The sequence below is a fragment of the Brassica napus genome, chromosome C9 (assembly GCF_020379485.1).
Source record: "Brassica napus cultivar Da-Ae chromosome C9, Da-Ae, whole genome shotgun sequence".
Classification (NCBI taxonomy): domain Eukaryota; kingdom Viridiplantae; phylum Streptophyta; class Magnoliopsida; order Brassicales; family Brassicaceae; genus Brassica; species Brassica napus.
In genome coordinates this window covers 59,112,540-59,129,674 of record NC_063452.1, presented here as the reverse complement: position 1 = coordinate 59,129,674, position 17,135 = coordinate 59,112,540, and the positions used below count along the sequence as shown (strand labels likewise).

The 17,135-nt window shown below is 35.3% G+C and overlaps 3 protein-coding genes across 7 annotated transcripts; 2 read left to right on the top strand and 1 right to left on the bottom strand.

Annotated features, from left to right (window-relative positions):
- Positions 1-1,199: 1,199 nt before the first annotated feature.
- Positions 1,200-10,298, top strand: LOC106372309 (putative uncharacterized protein DDB_G0289963). Of its 4 annotated transcripts, none has more exons than XM_048769233.1 (5): positions 1,200-3,116; positions 3,231-3,281; positions 3,406-3,478; positions 6,197-6,262; positions 9,768-10,298. In XM_048769233.1, the coding sequence occupies exons 1-5, from the start codon at positions 2,263-2,265 to the stop codon at positions 9,948-9,950; spliced, it is 1,227 nt and encodes a 408-aa protein (XP_048625190.1). In that variant the 5' UTR covers positions 1,200-2,262; the 3' UTR covers positions 9,951-10,298. The 4 variants fall into 4 exon arrangements, with proteins under 4 accessions (XP_048625190.1, XP_048625189.1, XP_048625191.1 ...); XM_048769232.1 differs by having other exon boundaries at positions 9,765-10,298; XM_048769234.1 differs by lacking the exon at positions 6,197-6,262 and having other exon boundaries at positions 1,202-3,116; positions 9,765-10,298.
- Positions 10,299-10,842: 544 nt separating this feature from the next.
- Positions 10,843-14,635, top strand: LOC111198025 (coiled-coil domain-containing protein SCD2). Of its 2 annotated transcripts, none has more exons than XM_022709706.2 (17): positions 10,843-11,362; positions 11,541-11,677; positions 11,770-11,845; positions 11,923-11,964; positions 12,044-12,106; positions 12,197-12,246; positions 12,346-12,373; positions 12,465-12,539; positions 12,641-12,751; positions 12,830-12,890; positions 12,976-13,092; positions 13,190-13,311; positions 13,394-13,463; positions 13,675-13,716; positions 13,962-14,002; positions 14,173-14,299; positions 14,376-14,635. In XM_022709706.2, exons 1-17 carry the CDS (start codon positions 10,985-10,987, stop codon positions 14,450-14,452), a joined length of 1,617 nt encoding a protein of 538 aa, XP_022565427.1. In that variant the 5' UTR covers positions 10,843-10,984; the 3' UTR covers positions 14,453-14,635. The 2 variants fall into 2 exon arrangements, with proteins under 2 accessions (XP_022565427.1, XP_022565428.1); XM_022709707.2 differs by having other exon boundaries at positions 11,141-11,362; positions 11,461-11,677.
- On the bottom strand, positions 14,559-17,113 carry LOC106372305 (pentatricopeptide repeat-containing protein At5g13270, chloroplastic). The gene has a single exon (XM_013812484.3). It carries the CDS (start codon positions 16,945-16,947, stop codon positions 14,692-14,694), a length of 2,256 nt encoding a protein of 751 aa, XP_013667938.2. The 5' UTR covers positions 16,948-17,113; the 3' UTR covers positions 14,559-14,691.
- Positions 17,114-17,135: the final 22 nt, after the last annotated feature.

Sequence of the window (17,135 nt, the reverse complement as noted above, 5' to 3'; positions counted from 1 at the left end):
TAATATGCTAATTATAACTTTACTCGGTCAACTCGTAGAATATTTTCCTAGTTAGAATATTTGTCACACCACCTTTTATATTCCTAAGGTACAATAGACAATATTGATTGGCATTTCTTTAGTTTGTTTTTTATAAAGGATTGATCTTTCTTTAGTTATACGTTGTGAATTGTGATTGTGAATGTTCAAGCTGTGGTTTTGTAACTTGTGTAGTAGTTGTACTTCTTATTTTAATGTTTAAGAAATACTCCATCCGTTCCTTAAAATTACATATTCTAGAGAAAAAATTTGTTTCAAAAAGATCTATATTTTATATTTTTAATGTATATTTTATTAACTAATTGCAAACTTCAAAAAATTTAATTGTACTAGTTAAATTTTATTGGCTTAAAATTATGGAAAAAAGATAAACACAAAAAACTATGCAAATTTAATGTGTTTTATTAAGATGTGTGAAAAATCTAGAATATATAACTTTAAGGAACATAAGGAGTATTTTAGAATAGAACTACATATGTAAATTTTTAAGAGTAATATTATATACTAGTAATTTTGGTAAAAAGATATAATAAGAGGTATTTGATATGGGTTGTTTAATCTGAATAAGCGACGATAGAACTACTGAATTAGTGTGAGTACATATTATCATGCGAGATCGAGAAAGGTTTTGCATCTGCTGAATCATGTATGACGAATACGACAAGTTTGGACTAATAATAAATTTTTTTTTTCTTTTGGGACAGCCAATAATATGTAAGAAATTCGAAGTTATAAAATGGTGTCGAGTAAGTATATGCATGAGTAAACATATGAAGTCTGTTGTATATACGTGATATAATCTGTATTTTGTGTCTCGCATGATATATGCTCGTTAAAAGGTTATTAGTTGTAATGATAATATACATTAATTGAGGAATATACCACTATAATTCTTCTCTTGTAGTATTAATATCTTTTGTACGTTGAATAGGTGTGAGAAATATCTCAAAACGTTGGTTGGCCTGATGACGCAGGTAATATGCTGGTTTTAGTTGATTAGATTGTTTTATATTATCGTGGATTGAGTCCTCCATGCAGCTAGCTAGGTTCAATATACCAATATCCCCATTTTTCTATGTGTATGTTTGTAAGTCATTGTGAAGAAGTAATATGGAAAACTGTGAACCAATCTATCATGTTCTTGGAATAATTATAAGCAATTGGGAGCGACTGTAAATAGAAATATCTTCAAAACAATATTCATATTATGAATTGACAAAGTTATGGGTAAAAGAGTTAGAAAATATCTTCATAAAATTCTTGTCTATATATAACTTGATTATTTTAATATTGCCTTTAAAATAAGACAAATAGTTTATATAAATTTTTAATCTATTCTTAACTCACTAAAAACTTTATAAATATTTTTGTTTGAAACTAAAAACTTTATAAATATTAACCAAAAGAGTTGTTGAAAATTCGAACGCATTATTCAAATCGTTGAATTACGATTTTATCTCTAAGTATTCCGTACTTTACACGTTTGAAAAGACAAAAAGAAACTGAATTCTGATAATCATCGTTCATTTTTTTTGTTTAATGCTTATGTATATGTGGTGAAGGAAAAAAAGAAAATACGTGTGTATTAGAGTAAATGACACCAAAATAATGTATATGTACTGAGATTGACCGCATAAGAAGCTTTCCATATAACTAGTGCCCATTAGATCATGATTAAGCAGAGCTCTTAATTTGAGATTCTTGAGATTCTTAATTTATGATTTGATATTATTTTTGTTTTTTTGTTTCCTTTTTACATTTTTCGACTAAGAACCGACTCTTATATCTTTTATTTAAGAGCCGATTCTTAGCTTTTCTTAGTTAAAAGCTAAGAAGTGGTTCTTAACCGAAGCTCCACCCTAAGAACCCGGGTTAATCATGGTCTTACTCTGTATAATTACAAGATTAGCATCTCTCTCTCTCTCTCTTCTCTGCATCAATTTCATTCACACAAGATTCCAAACAACGAGAATTGATAGAAAGTGAGATTTTCAGAATTTATTGTTTCTCTAGTCCTCTCTCATCATTAAAACACATATAGTCTCTCTCTCTCTCTCCAGAGAGCTCCATAGCTTCTCCGGTCCTGACCATTCCTCGAGTTCTTGATCTTCCGTCTCCATCTAAGAACCCTAATTTATTATATATTCTCTCCTCCGTCTCCCCTCATGTTGAGATCATCAGTAACTCTTTGTCTCGCTCCTCTCCGACTCACAGGACTCTGCCATGGTTGTTGATGCTGAATCATCCTTCTCAACAAGGCTTCTTCATTCATGTGGGGTTTCCAATAGTTTTGCTTTTATGAGGTTATTACAAAAAGCTCATCACTTCTCTTCTTTCTCTGAGGACGACAACAACAACAGCAAGAAAGACATTCGCTTAGGATCTGATCATTACCAAGTTTGTAGGAGAGATTTTAGTTTCATGGCCGATCAAGAAGAACCGAGAAGTACTACTTCTAGGTTAAGTTCCAAGGACGACCACGACAACAACAACAACAACAAGAGCAATAACAATAATAATAATAATACCAAGAATGAAGCCGAAGATCATGAGATGAGACAAGAAGGATGGCTCCGGTTAAGCACAGGCCACGAGGATGATGTTAAACCGGATCTTGACAATAAACATCAAACCAATCAAACGGCTGGGAGAGACTCTTTTCTAGAGCTTAACCTTTACTCTGGCGGTTCAAATAGAGAAGAAAGAGTTGGTGTTCCATTAATGTCATCTATCTTTCATCATCAGCATGAACCAGGAGGGATGATGATTAATCCATTAATGTTCCCTACCAGGGCTGATCAGGAGACGATTGGTTCTTGGGCGGCTGCTGCGTTTAGAACGCCTTTTGTCCCACAAAACCTAACGCAACCACCATCGTCATCTACCTCTTTGATGATGCCATTCATAGGACCTTACTTTGGTCGCTCCAGTTTTCAGCACCAGTTAATAGGGAACAGCAATAATAATAATAATAATCCGGATGTGGTGGCTGGTCCAAGCTCGAGTTTTCGAGTCATTGATCCTCCCAGGCGACCCCATTCCGGCATTTGGTTCCTCCTTCAAGCTTCTCAAAACCAGTAAGTGCTAAATATTAACTTCCTAGAGACTTTGTTCTATAAGGTCCATAATTTCTTGATTACAATTATTTGTTAAAGTACTAATTAGCGGCTTTGTTTTGGTGAACGTCTTAGGACAAGAGAACCATTCTTGCCTCAGATACCCAAGAGCTGCTTGAGAATCAAGTAAGTGTATATAAAGATTCTACCATTCTCTGAGTATTTACTACCATAAGAATGACAGATAAAACGACGTCAATTTTATCAAAAGTTTATGGCTAATTAATTTTGGTGTTCTTGGATTTTGTAGGGACGGGAAGATGACTGTTCGAATATTGATGAAATATTTGGTGAACAAGTTGAGATTGGAGCACGAAACCCAGGTTTTTTACTAATCTCATTAACTCTTTAATTTCACTTTCTTTATCTTTATTGTTCTAGATTCCATGTACACGTTGCTTGCCGTAATTACAATCTCCTTAGTTGCTTTCAAAAAATAAAACAAAAATCTAAAACCTTACATACTTTTAAAGCATATTAAGATGATGAGAAATAGTACGATAAAACAGAAACATATTACTAAAAGAAAAAGAAAAAAAAAGAAAATCGTGGAGAGGGTACATTCATGGGAGTTGGTGTGAGAAACATGACAACAACGTCGGAACTATATTGCCACAAAAGTGTCTCCATGTTAATTAGGTCACAGGTAGATGTCGTTGCTAGGTATAAGCGCTGTTTTGTTATTTCTTTGTTTTTATATGCTTACTATCCATAAATTGATTCTCAACCTTTTCGAGTTTGTCTTACTTGCTCCTTTTTATAGTTTAGGGGTAATTGATTAACGGAGCCATTAGTTAATTAGTGCCTACTGTGTTCGACGTACAAAATTCTCATTAGAGATGAGTGCACCCTTTATTTCTTTATACATTATATGACAATCCATCCATCTACCAACCTACTTAATTATACAAATTTTTTTTTAGAAACCGATTCCTTTGTAAAAATATTCTGTGTTAAGTGTTTCGAGTACATTTCAAAACTACATATCAAGCTTTTCTACCTACCTTTTGGAAACTAGAAACCCAAACATCCGAAAACAAAACGTGTTATCGGTATAAAATTAAGTTTCTCCTTTTACTATATATGAATTACTTTTCTATAGCTAATTGTATGGTTCCTAAAAACTCTAGGATAGTGTAGTCTTAAATCAAATCTACAAAACATTTATATAAGTTCTGGTTTACCGTTTTTAGATGCAGCGGAAAACATCGTTTTTAGATGCAGCGGAAAACATTTATTGACGTATGTTATTATCTAGTTTGAGAGATAGTAACCAAAATAATACTAATTTATAGCCACTAGAGATAGTAACCAAAACATTTAGTTTAGTTTTATCTAGTTTGGATAGGTACTGATATGACATCATACCGCATCGTTTAGAAATACTCGGGTTATAATCAAGTTATGCATGTCACATACGTACATATATATATACATACGCATATATACTTGGCAAAAAAATACACGTATAACTGCGACTATAGCTATATCGCACGCTTCTTCCATAGCTAGTTATTATCTCGAATGATGGATACAGTAAAGTAAGTTCCTATCAATTATCATATGCATGCTGACTTTGAAACCTTACGAGTCGAATTCATGAAACAAAAAGTGTCCTTTCCGTTTATTTTTTGGTGAAAAATAGAATCAATCCCTACTAGTATTACGTACGATGCTTCTCGTGCAAATTTAATCATTGATTGTGTGCATTTATGCGCTCGCTTACCCATGATCCGCTATAACTTTTATGATTCCTGATTAATAATTACATTTTTCTTGTCAACGCATAATTACAAAGATGGACACTTCTTTTCCGTGCGAGGTGATATAATTCAATGTTTTTTTTTTGCTAAATGATAAATCAATGTTTAAAAACTTAATGTGCATGGAACGTCATTAATGGTCTTTTGATAATTAGCAAAAGATGAATTATTGCTTTTGATACGTGAGCCCTTTTTGGGTGCAAATGCTAAGTAACGTGAGCTCTTTTTCTCTTTTTATCTATTTTCCCTACAACAAATTTGAAAGTCACACACAGATGAATCTTTTTTTTTTCTTTTGGACGCCGTACGAGTCTACGAGATTGCATGAGACGTTTAGATAAACATACATATATCCAACCGTATACGTAGGTTTATCTTAATTTTAAGAAGAATTTGTTAGCCTGCGTTGATCCATGCACTTATATATCGAACATTGCATAGGAAAGTACTTATAAATGCACACAGCTTGTTTGGAATAAAAAATCTTTAAAACAGGAAAAGACAATTTAATTGAGATGACGACCTTTGATTGTTTGGAATATAAAATACATCGGGTTGTTGTAAGCATGTTTTCCTGAAACATTCTTTAGAAGCTATAATTAATCTGGACGGAGATGAAATAAACTATAATATTTAGGTCAACTCAATGTTTTTTTTTGATCAAATCACTAGTTTTTCTGTCTTATTGCATTAAGCCATGACATGATTCTTGAAGTATGACAAAGAGGACGAGAGAATCAATATAAAATTATATTTGTTGTGTCCATATCTTGATCAAATAATTAAGTTTTCATTGACAATCTGTTTATTTCTTGCCCATTTCTCCTAAATTATAGAAAACGATAACAACATAAAAGTCAATATTTGTTCAAATGATTTATGTTAATTAAAAATAGTTTATACGGCAGATGGAAACTGTTATTTGATGATAAAATAACATTTTTGTGCGCATATATACAAATAGCAAAAGGAGAACATTAGTCTTTTTTTTTTTTCTAACGGGAGAACATTAGTCGTCATATCAGTTTGGTAATATAGATCTAAAGAAATATATAGTTTAGTTCAGTGGCTTGTGTACTTTCAGAAAAAATATATATATAAATCTAAAGACTACTCATTCCCTTCTATAAAAAGTAGATGTTTTGAAAAAAAAATTAATTTTTTTTGTGTGTATGTATTTATAAATTATAATAATTTAATAATAATATATCATATTTTAAAAATGATTAAAGATATATATATATATATATTTTTTTTGATTGATCTGGGGTATCTCAGGCTAATGGAGAGGCCCAGACTAATCCACAAGGGGAGGTGCAGCTCACGGATAGACTCTCTCTCCGGGTATTCTCCTAAAGTATAGGCTCATATCCGTATTATGATTAAAGATATTTACGACATAAGTTTAATATGTGTAAGAATATGAAAATATAATATGTAAAACATAAATATAGATATTATTTTTAAATTTTAGTCAAATTTTTTTAAATATTTTTCACCCAAAAATAGGGCTGCGTCCAGATGTCATCAATAGTTAGAGATTTTGTTTTGATAGAATCATTCATTGAAATTGCAATTATGTGCATTCATATATGTTTGTGAAATATTTACATAATAGAGTTGGGTAGGGCATGGTATCAAGAGTGTATAATAAATCTGCCTGTAATGATTAGGCAGCCATAATCTGACTTCGTGGTGGCATTGTTCTTCCATTTTTTCCCTCTTTTAAGTCTCCTTTGACTTTTTCGACGTAATAAGAAAACAAAAAGATTTGATCCAAAAAAAAAAAAAAGTTTTGAAAGCGAAAAGTATACCAAAAATTTCAAATTTCCGTTGCTCCACATGATTCTTTTCTCAACTCGGTCTCATTCCATAAAATAAATATTCTCAAATGACAATTACTTATTTTTTTATTTATTCTAATATGTACTAAAAGTAATCTAAAGGTTATTTCAGCCTTTTTTTGGGTAAGACACTAGTTTGTCATTTTTGTTTTCTGAATTGTTAGATAACCAGAATATACAATGGCATTTGTATTTTATACGAAAACAACAAATACAAATTATCTTCAGAAACTAGATCATATTTGTTTTCTTGGTGAGCCTTGATAGAAGCTTTTTGGTTAGAATGTCGGTTACATTCAGTTTATATATCATGAAATTTAATTTGTACGTAGACTATAGAACCTCTATAAATTAATACTCGATAAATTAATAATCTCTATAAATTAATAAATTTTGTCAGTTCCAATTTGGGCTGGTTTAAAATTTAACACAAATCGATAAAATAATAATATAATATTTTTTTAGAAAATTTTATGTAAATATACGGTCCCACTAAAATTATAAATTATTTCCACTAAAATTATAAATTAATAATTTATATTTATACATATTTTATATAAGTAAGAACCTATTATAATATTGTTTGTTTTATATTTACAATGAAATTATTTTTATATTTTCTTAACACTTAATATATTTTTGGATGAGTTTTAGTAATATTATATCCAAAACCATATTTAAGTTCTATGAAATATATATTATATACACCAAATAATATAATAAAGTTAATATAAATGTCAAATTTCAAAAAATAAAAATTAATGTCTATACACTAAAATCAAATATTTTCCTTATCTTAAAATAAATATATCTTAAAATAAGAAATCTAAATAAGGAAACTTTTGTAAATTAATATCTCTATAAATTAATAAAATTTCAAAGTTCCAACATTATTAATTTATAGAGGTTTTACTGTAGTTCGCCTCTTCTATCTTTCATATAGGTTAAAACATCGTGAAAAGAAAAAAAAACTTTTGATGATCTTTCAAAATGTTAGAGCAGATGCCTAGAAATACGGCTTTCAAAAATACTTGTTTCCATATACAAGCAAAATAAAAACATAGAATAAACTGAGGCTTAGACAAACCGTCATGCTTATGTTAGAAGTGGCTCAGCAACACCAGCGATATATTTCTCTTCCCTTGGTTTAGCTATCCTTGTTAGTGTCTCGTGTAGGACCCTTTCTTCACAAAACCCCTAATAAATTTGGTGTTTAAAAGACCTTTTTCTCCATCAATCATACTCATAAGTGCTGCACTTTCTTATTATATATTGGAGGATCATATATATACACAATCCTAATTTATCTTACATTTCGTTATAAATAGCATAATCTAGCACAATGTAGTCTCTGTCGAGATGTTATCAGTTTTAACTATAAGCAGACTTCAAAGAGTGTAAATATAAGCTCACGAGAGACTGACAATACAAACTTGAACATGTAAATCTAAAAGGCACGTCTCACAAATAATCGCTTTGACTCCAAAATCTAGGTACAATATATTGTAGAATATATAGATGCCAATGCGATTTTGCAGGCTAGTAAATGTTTTTAACTTGACAAGCTGGTAAGCAATTTATATATAAGCATATATTGATAAATAATGTATTTTACGTGGGGGAAAAGCAATGCATGAAGTCGCCCTCAACAACAGAATCATTGCAATTTGCTGAAAGAAAATTGCATTTAAAAAAAAAGGAACAAAATGGCACTAAAGGGTAGATAAGGAGCCATGAACATGATGTCCTTTTAAGTTAGTGATGCGATGCATGCAGAACATTTTAGTATATATGCATATATCCGACTACGACTTCTATGGTCCCTATTTTTATATTCAATTTTGCATTAGTATTATTAGGTATGTGAGATAGAACACTATTTTCATATGCTAACCAGATACTATAGTAATTTATCCCAACCGTTCCATTTGGTATCTTATTAGTTATCTAATTGAACGTATCAGCGTCAACTATATTACAATGAAATTAGTGTCTATTCCCACTAAAAACATAAACTTGTGACTTAGATGCTTCTGGGTTGCAAACTTGACATCAAAACGTAAACAGAAGACGTGCATGAGATGATGGTAATTCTCTCGTGGGGTATCGTGTCTTCAATTTAGAAAACTCTGATACTTCTCAGCATATAAAAGAATTCATCAGTTATTCAGTTTATCTACTCCTACTTTATCCTTTTAGAACGTAATTTCAGTTAGATACCAAAATATTGTAAAAAAATAAAGCTATTAAGTATAAGAAGAGCAGGGGAATGGGTTAGGATGGTTTACACGTTTGAAAACATATGTTGAATCTAGAGATAGATTAATAGTTTCTATAACGTTTAATTTGCTTTTGTGTACACGTGGATATTCAATTGGAACACAAACTTCTAGAATTTAACCTGAAATGGACTCATAAAATATTATTTACCATGAGTTGAATACTCATCACTACGGCATAACATTAAAGTCTATTTCGAAAAGTCATTGAAAAATGCATTACGATTTACGGGTAGAAAAAGGGTAGGGACACGAAATGATTGAGATTTTGGACATCGTGGGTACCATTCAAATTTCAAATCTATAATCAAGTTAATTCATTATATCGTGAATATATGTTGCACAGTTTTCTTTTTACTTATTATATGTGAAATAAGTGGTGGAGTCATTGTTGGTGTTGCTCTTCTTTAAAAGCAATCGTGTTAGAAAAAACAGGAATCTCTTAGAAGTAAAGTAGAGATGACATAATTACGGCATTGCGTAGCCACTTTGACACGTCGCATTTTCCATCACTCTCCCTCCGTCACCTCTACGATGCAATGATCTCATTACATCAAATAGTAACATACTCATATATACCTAGAAACTGTAGATGCTTCAGTGTTAATTGTTTTTAGCTTTGGTCCATGTTTTTGTGTGAATAACTCTAAACCACCTAGTTAATTTTTACTGTGTTTAATAGGACTAATAATATTATGATTTTATATTTTGTAAAATGAAAAGCAGGTAGAGATAAGATGCAGAGGGCAAGAACTGGAGCCAGTGTTGACACTACAACACGTGAGAGATACAATCTGGAGAGGAAGCAGAGACAATTCTTCTGTTTCACAAAACCTTATTACTTTGCTTCCAAACTCATCTACCTCTGATCATCTCATGGTCCTTCATTATGGTAGGACTCTTTCTTAATTATCATATATATATTCCTATAATATTTTCTCCATTTTATTTATTTTTAACACCATATATTATTCTCAATAAAAACAACTGCCCACCCTTTCTTCTTTTAACTCAACACCTTCAATTGTCTTCTTCCCTCTTTTTTTTGGTGGGTGGTTTTGATTATTTATATCTCCTTAAGGCCTTTTTTGTGCGATTTGTCGAATGATCTATCAAGAACAAATGAGTATCTAATTCAGTAGGAGTATGCATGCCCCTGATTGATGTTTTTATTGATGTATCTTCTGGGGCTGCGAGTAACATTAACGCATGAGAAAGATGTGTTCCATATATTTATAAGCATTATTTTTCATCCTATTATTACTTGCTATATATTGCCAGGTGACTTGTTTTTTTTGACGTAGCTATGTTGCTTCTTTGTATGTTTTGGCTAAGAAAATGGGCCTGTTTAAGGCCTAACACCGTACCAACTCAATACCAAACTGGCCATTATATAAATTGCAGGCCTTGTGGGAAAGGTTCGATACTCTTAGCATCCAACTAACCCAATATCTAATTTTCAAGCAGCAAGATAGGATATGGCCGTGGCCCATGGATTTAGTCCAAGCAATGTTCTAAATTTCTAATACGCTATGCCTTGACATGGTTTGCGTATCAAGATTACGAACAATCTGCAAAACACCAACTAAATCCTTTACTGAAATTTCGTTGTAGAAAAACCTTCTTGCCAATATAAAATCGAAATCATTAAAATTTCAGTGGGAGAAATACTCAAAATAGTAATTTTTCTTTGCTGTTTTCTCTGTCAACTTTTTTTTTTAACCCACGTGCCTTGAAGACAATTAAGTTATCCCACTGTTAACTTTAGTTTTACTCCTCGGGTAAGTAACTAATCAGAATTAGACTTAACTAAACTCTCTTTGTTCTGTTCAAGCTTTGCTTAGCAAAAAAAAAAAAAAAAAACAAAGTTGTCTTTTGTCCGACTCCATAAACACAACCACCATCACCAACAAGATCTAGGTCTCTGCATCTCGTGCTTCCATATGGAACGGGCACGCACCGAAAGCCCCAGCTACTTCCGCCAATGGAACGGCGACTCCATCACCCCCAATGCCGCCGCCGCTCCTTCCTCTCCGGCGCGTCACCACCACGCTCGATCGTCTTCCGTCACGGGAATGTCAAACGTCAAGCGAGCTCAGAACGTGGCGGCCAAAGCCGCGGCTCAGAGGCTCGCGAAGGTCATGGCTTCGCAGACCACCGACGACGACGAAGACGAAGACGATGTCGGTGGCGATGACCTAGATTTCCGCTACGGCGCTCCTCCTCTCTCCTTCACGAGAAACAATGCTTCTACTAAACCTAGACCTGCTGCTTCTGCTGTTCTTCCTCCTCCCAAGATCGGCAGATCTTCCTCCCCTGCGGTAAATCTGTTGACTTGACCACAAGTTTGCTCATTTTTCAAAGTTTCTATTTTTGGAATGTGAGATATTGATTGAGACCTCGATTATTACCATTTTAGGAATGTTCGTGGTAAAGGAAACTAATAAAGATGATCACTTTTGTTTTGTAATCGGAGATTTGATTGTTTGTGGTAATCAGTTTTCTCGGAACTCTCCAGCCGTGTCTGTTCGAGCATCACAGCAACCACCTGTTCCGCCTAGCAAACTGTCTCAAAGGAACCAAGCTACCGTTCCATTACCTGTTGTAACTCCTAGGAATCAACAGACTGAAAAGCGGTGAAGATCCAATCCTCAACCTATCTTCATTGCAATTTTTGCAACTAGTTGAGTTTGTGTGCATGATTGAGAGATCTGTTTGTCATTGGCAGGGCTTTACCTGAGATTGGGCATCTTAGTGCAAAAGATTCGAAAGATCAGCATGAAGCATCCGCACTTCAAGATGAAGTATGTTTTTTTTTTTCTTTTGATGTGTAGATATTATATGGTGAATATGGAAACTGAGAGTTTATTTTGCATTACAGCTCGATATGCTGCAAGAGGAGAATGAGAGTATTCTTGAAAAGGTAAAAAGTCCTTCTCCTGCTTGGTTTCTATCTATCTCCAACAGTAGATCTGTTTTTTACGTTTGAGTGTATTTAACAGCTTAGGCTTGAGGATGAGAGATGCAAGGAAGCAGAAGCCAGGGTGAGAGAGCTTGAGAAACAGGTAACTGGAAAGCAAAGATAAACGTGTCCGTATGCTTTTTAAAAAAAAATTATTTTTAAATACTGTTCTCACACTTGAGACAAACTTTAGGTGACTTCTTTGGGAGAAGGCGTATCTCTGGAAGCTAAACTTCTGAGCAGGTAGTCAATTTCATTACCATTTTTTTTGCCAGTTTCTTAGTTTTTTTTTTGGTTGAATTTAAAATGCTTACTTGATTGTACATTGTCTTAATGCTGCAGAAAAGAAGCTGCTTTGCGTCAAAGAGAGGTACTCCAAAGTCACTCTGTGACAGGTTTTGTTTTCAAGTATAAATATGTTGTTGTGGCTTTTAGATTTACTAGCACTCACTCTGTGACAGGCTGCCCTTAAAGATGCAAGGCAGAATAGAGAAGGGGCTAATAAGGAGACTACTGCTCTTCGGGCTCAAGTAGAGGTAAGCCATTTTTTTCCATCAGTGTGTCACATTTATTGTGAGGTACTAGTTAATGAAAATGTTGGCATCTTATATGTTTTTTTGTTTCATTTTTGATTCAGAGTGCAAAACAAGAGGCTGCTGGTGTAGTAGCACAACTTCAAGTAGCAGAATCTGAAGTCAACGCTCTACGAACAATGACACACAGAATGATATTGACCCCAAAAGAGATGGTCCGTTTTCATGTTTTTCTATGGTTTACAATATAAGCTTTGTCCGCTTTAAGTAACAGACCCTTGTATGCTTTTCAGGAGGAAGTTGTTCTTAAGCGGTGCTGGCTAGCTCGGTACTGGGGCTTAGCTGCCAGATATGGTAAGGGCTAGATGTGTATATAACAAACATACATCTTAGTAACACACCTAGAACATTGGTTCCATCATTTGTCTTTGCATTTCAGGCATATGTTCGGACATCGCTACATCTAAGTACGAATACTGGTCATCTCTGGCACCTCTTCCTTTCGAAATTGTGCTATCAGCTGGGCAGAAGGCTAAGGAAGAAAGTTGGGAAAAAGGTAACAATCACTCAGTCATTGTTACCTTCTCTTCTAAGATTTGATCACTTCTCATCACTGTAAGCATATCTCTTGGCTATGGAATACTCTTGACCAGATTCTGAGGAGAGCGAGAAGAGGAGCCAGCTCGTTCAGGATATAAATGATCTAACAGGAGAGGGGAATATTGAAAGTATGCTCTCTGTGGAAATGGGTCTGAAGGAGCTAGCTTCTTTAAAGGTTTATTCTCATGCTCTCTCTCGTTTTGGTTCATGCATTCCCTCTTTCATTTTTCTCATTGACTTTACTCGTTCTTTTGAAGGTTGAAGTTTCCATAACTCTTACACTAGCCCAGCTAAGGTTGGCCAATACTTTTCGACTATCTGATCCGGGTAGGTTTCTGTAGAAGCTCTTCTTGAACTAAGTTTTTGCCAATAACTGTATGTTGCTCATTCATTAGCCAGAGAAAGCGATTTTTTTTGCCAGCATTCATTTCACCATTAAAATTGTTAAAATGATAGTGAACATCTTCTTTTGTGGCATCTTACATGTATATGCTTCTTTGATATGCAATTGATGTATTTTCTGGTTGATTCCTTTCAGAGTTAAAATCACCAGGTGGTCCTAAGTTACTGGAGGCACTTGGTAAGTTTATTAAGCTTATGTCACTGAATTTATAGGTCAACATCTTGGTGTTATGAAATTCATATATTGATAAAATGCACAATCAACAACGTTACAATAACAAATTCTTGATAAAATTAGGACAATAAATACATAATTAAATGTCAATGTTCTTTGTTGACATTTCATATGTACTACTTCCACAAAGAGTGCATACACGTTATTCTTGAGGATAACTCTGACCTCGGCCTGCCTGTTATTTGCAGAACTGAGTCCAGAAGAGTCTGAAGATGTTCTCTTCAAGGAGGTACAGAACCAAAAACCCTTTCTCGCTTTCTCTGCTCCCTGCTATATCTTCTCTTTAATATAATTTTCTGGTCATCTATGTAACTTTTGGATCTATTGAAGTTAATTTCGTTAGCACAACTTGGTATCTCTCTAATCCCAACGCTACGAATCCTTTGGAACATTTTGCAGGCTTGGCTCACATACTTTTGGAGAAGAGCCCTGTCCCTTGGCATAGATGTGGACATTGCGAGAGAACGTCTTCAATTCTGGATCAGCAGGAGTGCACACTCTCCATCTTCACATGACGCCATGGAAGGTACAATCTGACATACCAAATTACTTAATAGCCAAAAGCGGATATAAGGGCTAAATTGGTTAGTTCTAATTTTCAGTTGAGCAAGGGCTAACAGAGCTAAGAAAGCGCCGGATAGAACGCAGATTGTGGGAAGCCTCCAGGTCCAACCAGTAGGTCATGAGCATGGACCCCAGGATTCCGGAACAGTCATGTTACCACATCTTTGACAGTATTGTATATCTTTCTTCTTGTGTGGTTCGAGTACTTTTGCAGTCAAGAAAATGTTAATCCAGTTTTGTATACTGAAGAATTGCATTTGCACTACTTAACTTGTAATGTATCCACGTTTGCACTCTCTTTTTAATTTGCAGACTCATTCTACATATACGAATACAGACACTAAAGATCACCAGTCACCAGTAATCGTTGCAAGAGCACTTCCCCTCCTTGAAATGGTGAAACCTTCGAGAATCTCGGATGATGATTTCATGTCCTGTAACCAAAGACACATGCTTTGCAAACTCATGGCAATCTGGGCACGCCCGGAGATTCTTGAATACCTTGATAGGTCCACGGGCATGGCCATTCACCGATATCAACCCATATGCAATGGCAAGTCTCTCGCTGTGATCAAGAAGCTGTTCTCTTCTCTCTGTCATACTACACTGAAACACATCACCTTCCATAAAATCATCAAACTCCTTGAGCTTCTCATAGATATCCTGAGTTTGTGGATGGTGTTTATCACCCACTATAAACCGATGAATCTTGCCCTTTTCTCTGATCCAGCTGCAGCTCAGTTCCTTCTTTAGCATCTTGTCGTTCATTAGTTTCATCATCTCAGCAGCTTCTTCCCATCTTCCAGCCTGCGTATACAGATTAAACGGGAGAACATATCCAGCTGTATCTTCTGGATCGAGCTGGCGAAGCTCCTCACCAGCAATCTCCCCCAGTTCGAGATACTTGTGCGTCCAACACCCACTTAGAAAGCATTTCCAACTCATTGCATCAGGCTCAAAAGGCATACTCTTCATAAACTTGAGTGCTTCCTCTAATAGTCCCGCACGGGAATAAATGTCTATCATACAATCATAATGGTCAATAGTTGGAGCCACGTTGTACTTTGGAAGCATCGTGTCCAAGTAATACTTGCTCTGTTCAATCAGACCAGCGTGGCTGCATGCGGTTAAAACGGCAATAAAAGTCACTGAGTTCGGCTTCATGCCACACCTCACCATTTCCTCAAACAATCTCAGAGCTTCAGAGGCGTTTCCATAGTACGCATGACCTGATATAAAAGCCGTCCAAGCAACAACGTCGGGGTTGTCCATTGAATCAAAGACTGCACGTGCGTCATCTAAGCATCCACATTTAGAATACATCGCAATGAGAGCGCTTTCTCCATACTGAGAACCAACCAGGCTTCTTTTTATAGCGTCTCCATGGACTTGGCCACCAATGTTGCAATCTGCAAGTACGGAACACGCTTGGAACACGCTAGTATAAGTGAACGAGTTTAGAATCGCTGCACTTTTGGTTCTCAAAGACTTGAAAGTTTTAATAGCCTCTTCGAACTGACTCATCTGACAGTATCCAGAGATGATTGCGCTCCAGGAAACATCGTTTGGTTCACTGATTTTTTCGAATGCAAGAAGAGCAGACTCGAAGCTGGAACATTTGATGTAACAATCAACGAGAGGAGTTCCAACAGAGACATCAGACTCCAGTCCAAGCTTAGCGACACAGGCATGAATCTGCTTGCCGAGATTAACCTCTTCAAGAGAAGCACATGCTTTAAGAACAACTGAAAACACAAAACTGTCCCATTCAACACCTCCCGTCACCAAATCCACAAACAGTTTCAAAGCATCTCTTGCTCTTCCGGCTTTAGTATAACCTATCATCAACCCCGTCCAAGCCACCGGTTTCTTCACTACCATTTGATCAAACACTAGCTTAGCACCCACTAACCAACCACATTTCACATACATGTTCAAGACCCCAGCCTCTATAGACGCATTCCCCAATAACCCAGAACGTATAACATGACCATGAACCTGTCTACCAACATTTAAATCCCTAGGATTCACCAAAGATTTCAAGAGTGTAGTATAAACAGAAGAAGTTGGCTTCTCTCCTGATTCTAACATCCCCGAGAACAAACCAACAGCTTTATCCAAAAGACCTCGTCCTGCGTAAGCAGACATCATCGTAACTCTAGAAACTACGTTTAACTCAGGCATTTCGTCGAACACTTTATCTGCATCCTCCAAACTCCCGCACTCACAGTACATTTGCAACACACAGTTCTGAAGAGTCACGGAAGGACTCTCACAGTCGTTTCGCATTCGATCGTGGAGGACTCTCCCGTGAGATAAAGACCTTAGCTCTCTGCAAGCTTCGAAGAGACACTGGTAAGAGTACGGAGCGACGGAGACGCCAGCCTTATCCATTTCTTGGAAAAACTCAAACGCCTCGTTGAGCTTGCCGTGTTTAGACAAGGAGACCAGATGAAGATTCTCGACTTGCCCTTGCTTGTGCTCGAGTTTTACAGATGAAGTGCTCGATTTCAGAGAAACCCACGACGGAATCTGATTGAAATTCGCGTGCTTTGTAACCGGAGCTCGTGAAGGGGTTAGCGAGGATTGTAAAGTGAGGATCGTCGTCATTGTTGGTTGATTGAAAGAATGAAAATTTCTACCAAAAAAAAAAAGTTTAAAGCTTTTTTTTTCCGACCAAATGAAAGAGCAAAGCTCTGTTTTATTACAGGTAACAGACAACAACTAACTTGGTCAAGACTCGAAACCAATCATCGTTGGTAATAAAAACGACAGCGTTTTCAGGTATAAAACTGAAA

Coding starts and splice junctions, on each gene's coding strand:
- LOC111198025 (XM_022709706.2), top strand. CDS start 10,985: ATGGAACGGGCACGCACCGAAAGCCCCAGCTACTTCCGCCAATGGAAC. Junction 11,846..11,922: donor CATCCGCACTTCAAGATGAA/GTATGTTTTTTT, acceptor TTTGCATTACAG/CTCGATATGCTGCAAGAGGA. Junction 12,374..12,464: donor CTGCTTTGCGTCAAAGAGAG/GTACTCCAAAGT, acceptor ACTCTGTGACAG/GCTGCCCTTAAAGATGCAAG.
- LOC106372309 (XM_048769232.1), top strand. CDS start 2,263: ATGGTTGTTGATGCTGAATCATCCTTCTCAACAAGGCTTCTTCATTCA. Junction 3,282..3,405: donor AAGAGCTGCTTGAGAATCAA/GTAAGTGTATAT, acceptor TGGATTTTGTAG/GGACGGGAAGATGACTGTTC. Junction 6,263..9,764: donor CGGATAGACTCTCTCTCCGG/GTATTCTCCTAA, acceptor TAAAATGAAAAG/CAGGTAGAGATAAGATGCAG.
- LOC106372305 (XM_013812484.3), bottom strand. CDS start 16,947: ATGACGACGATCCTCACTTTACAATCCTCGCTAACCCCTTCACGAGCT.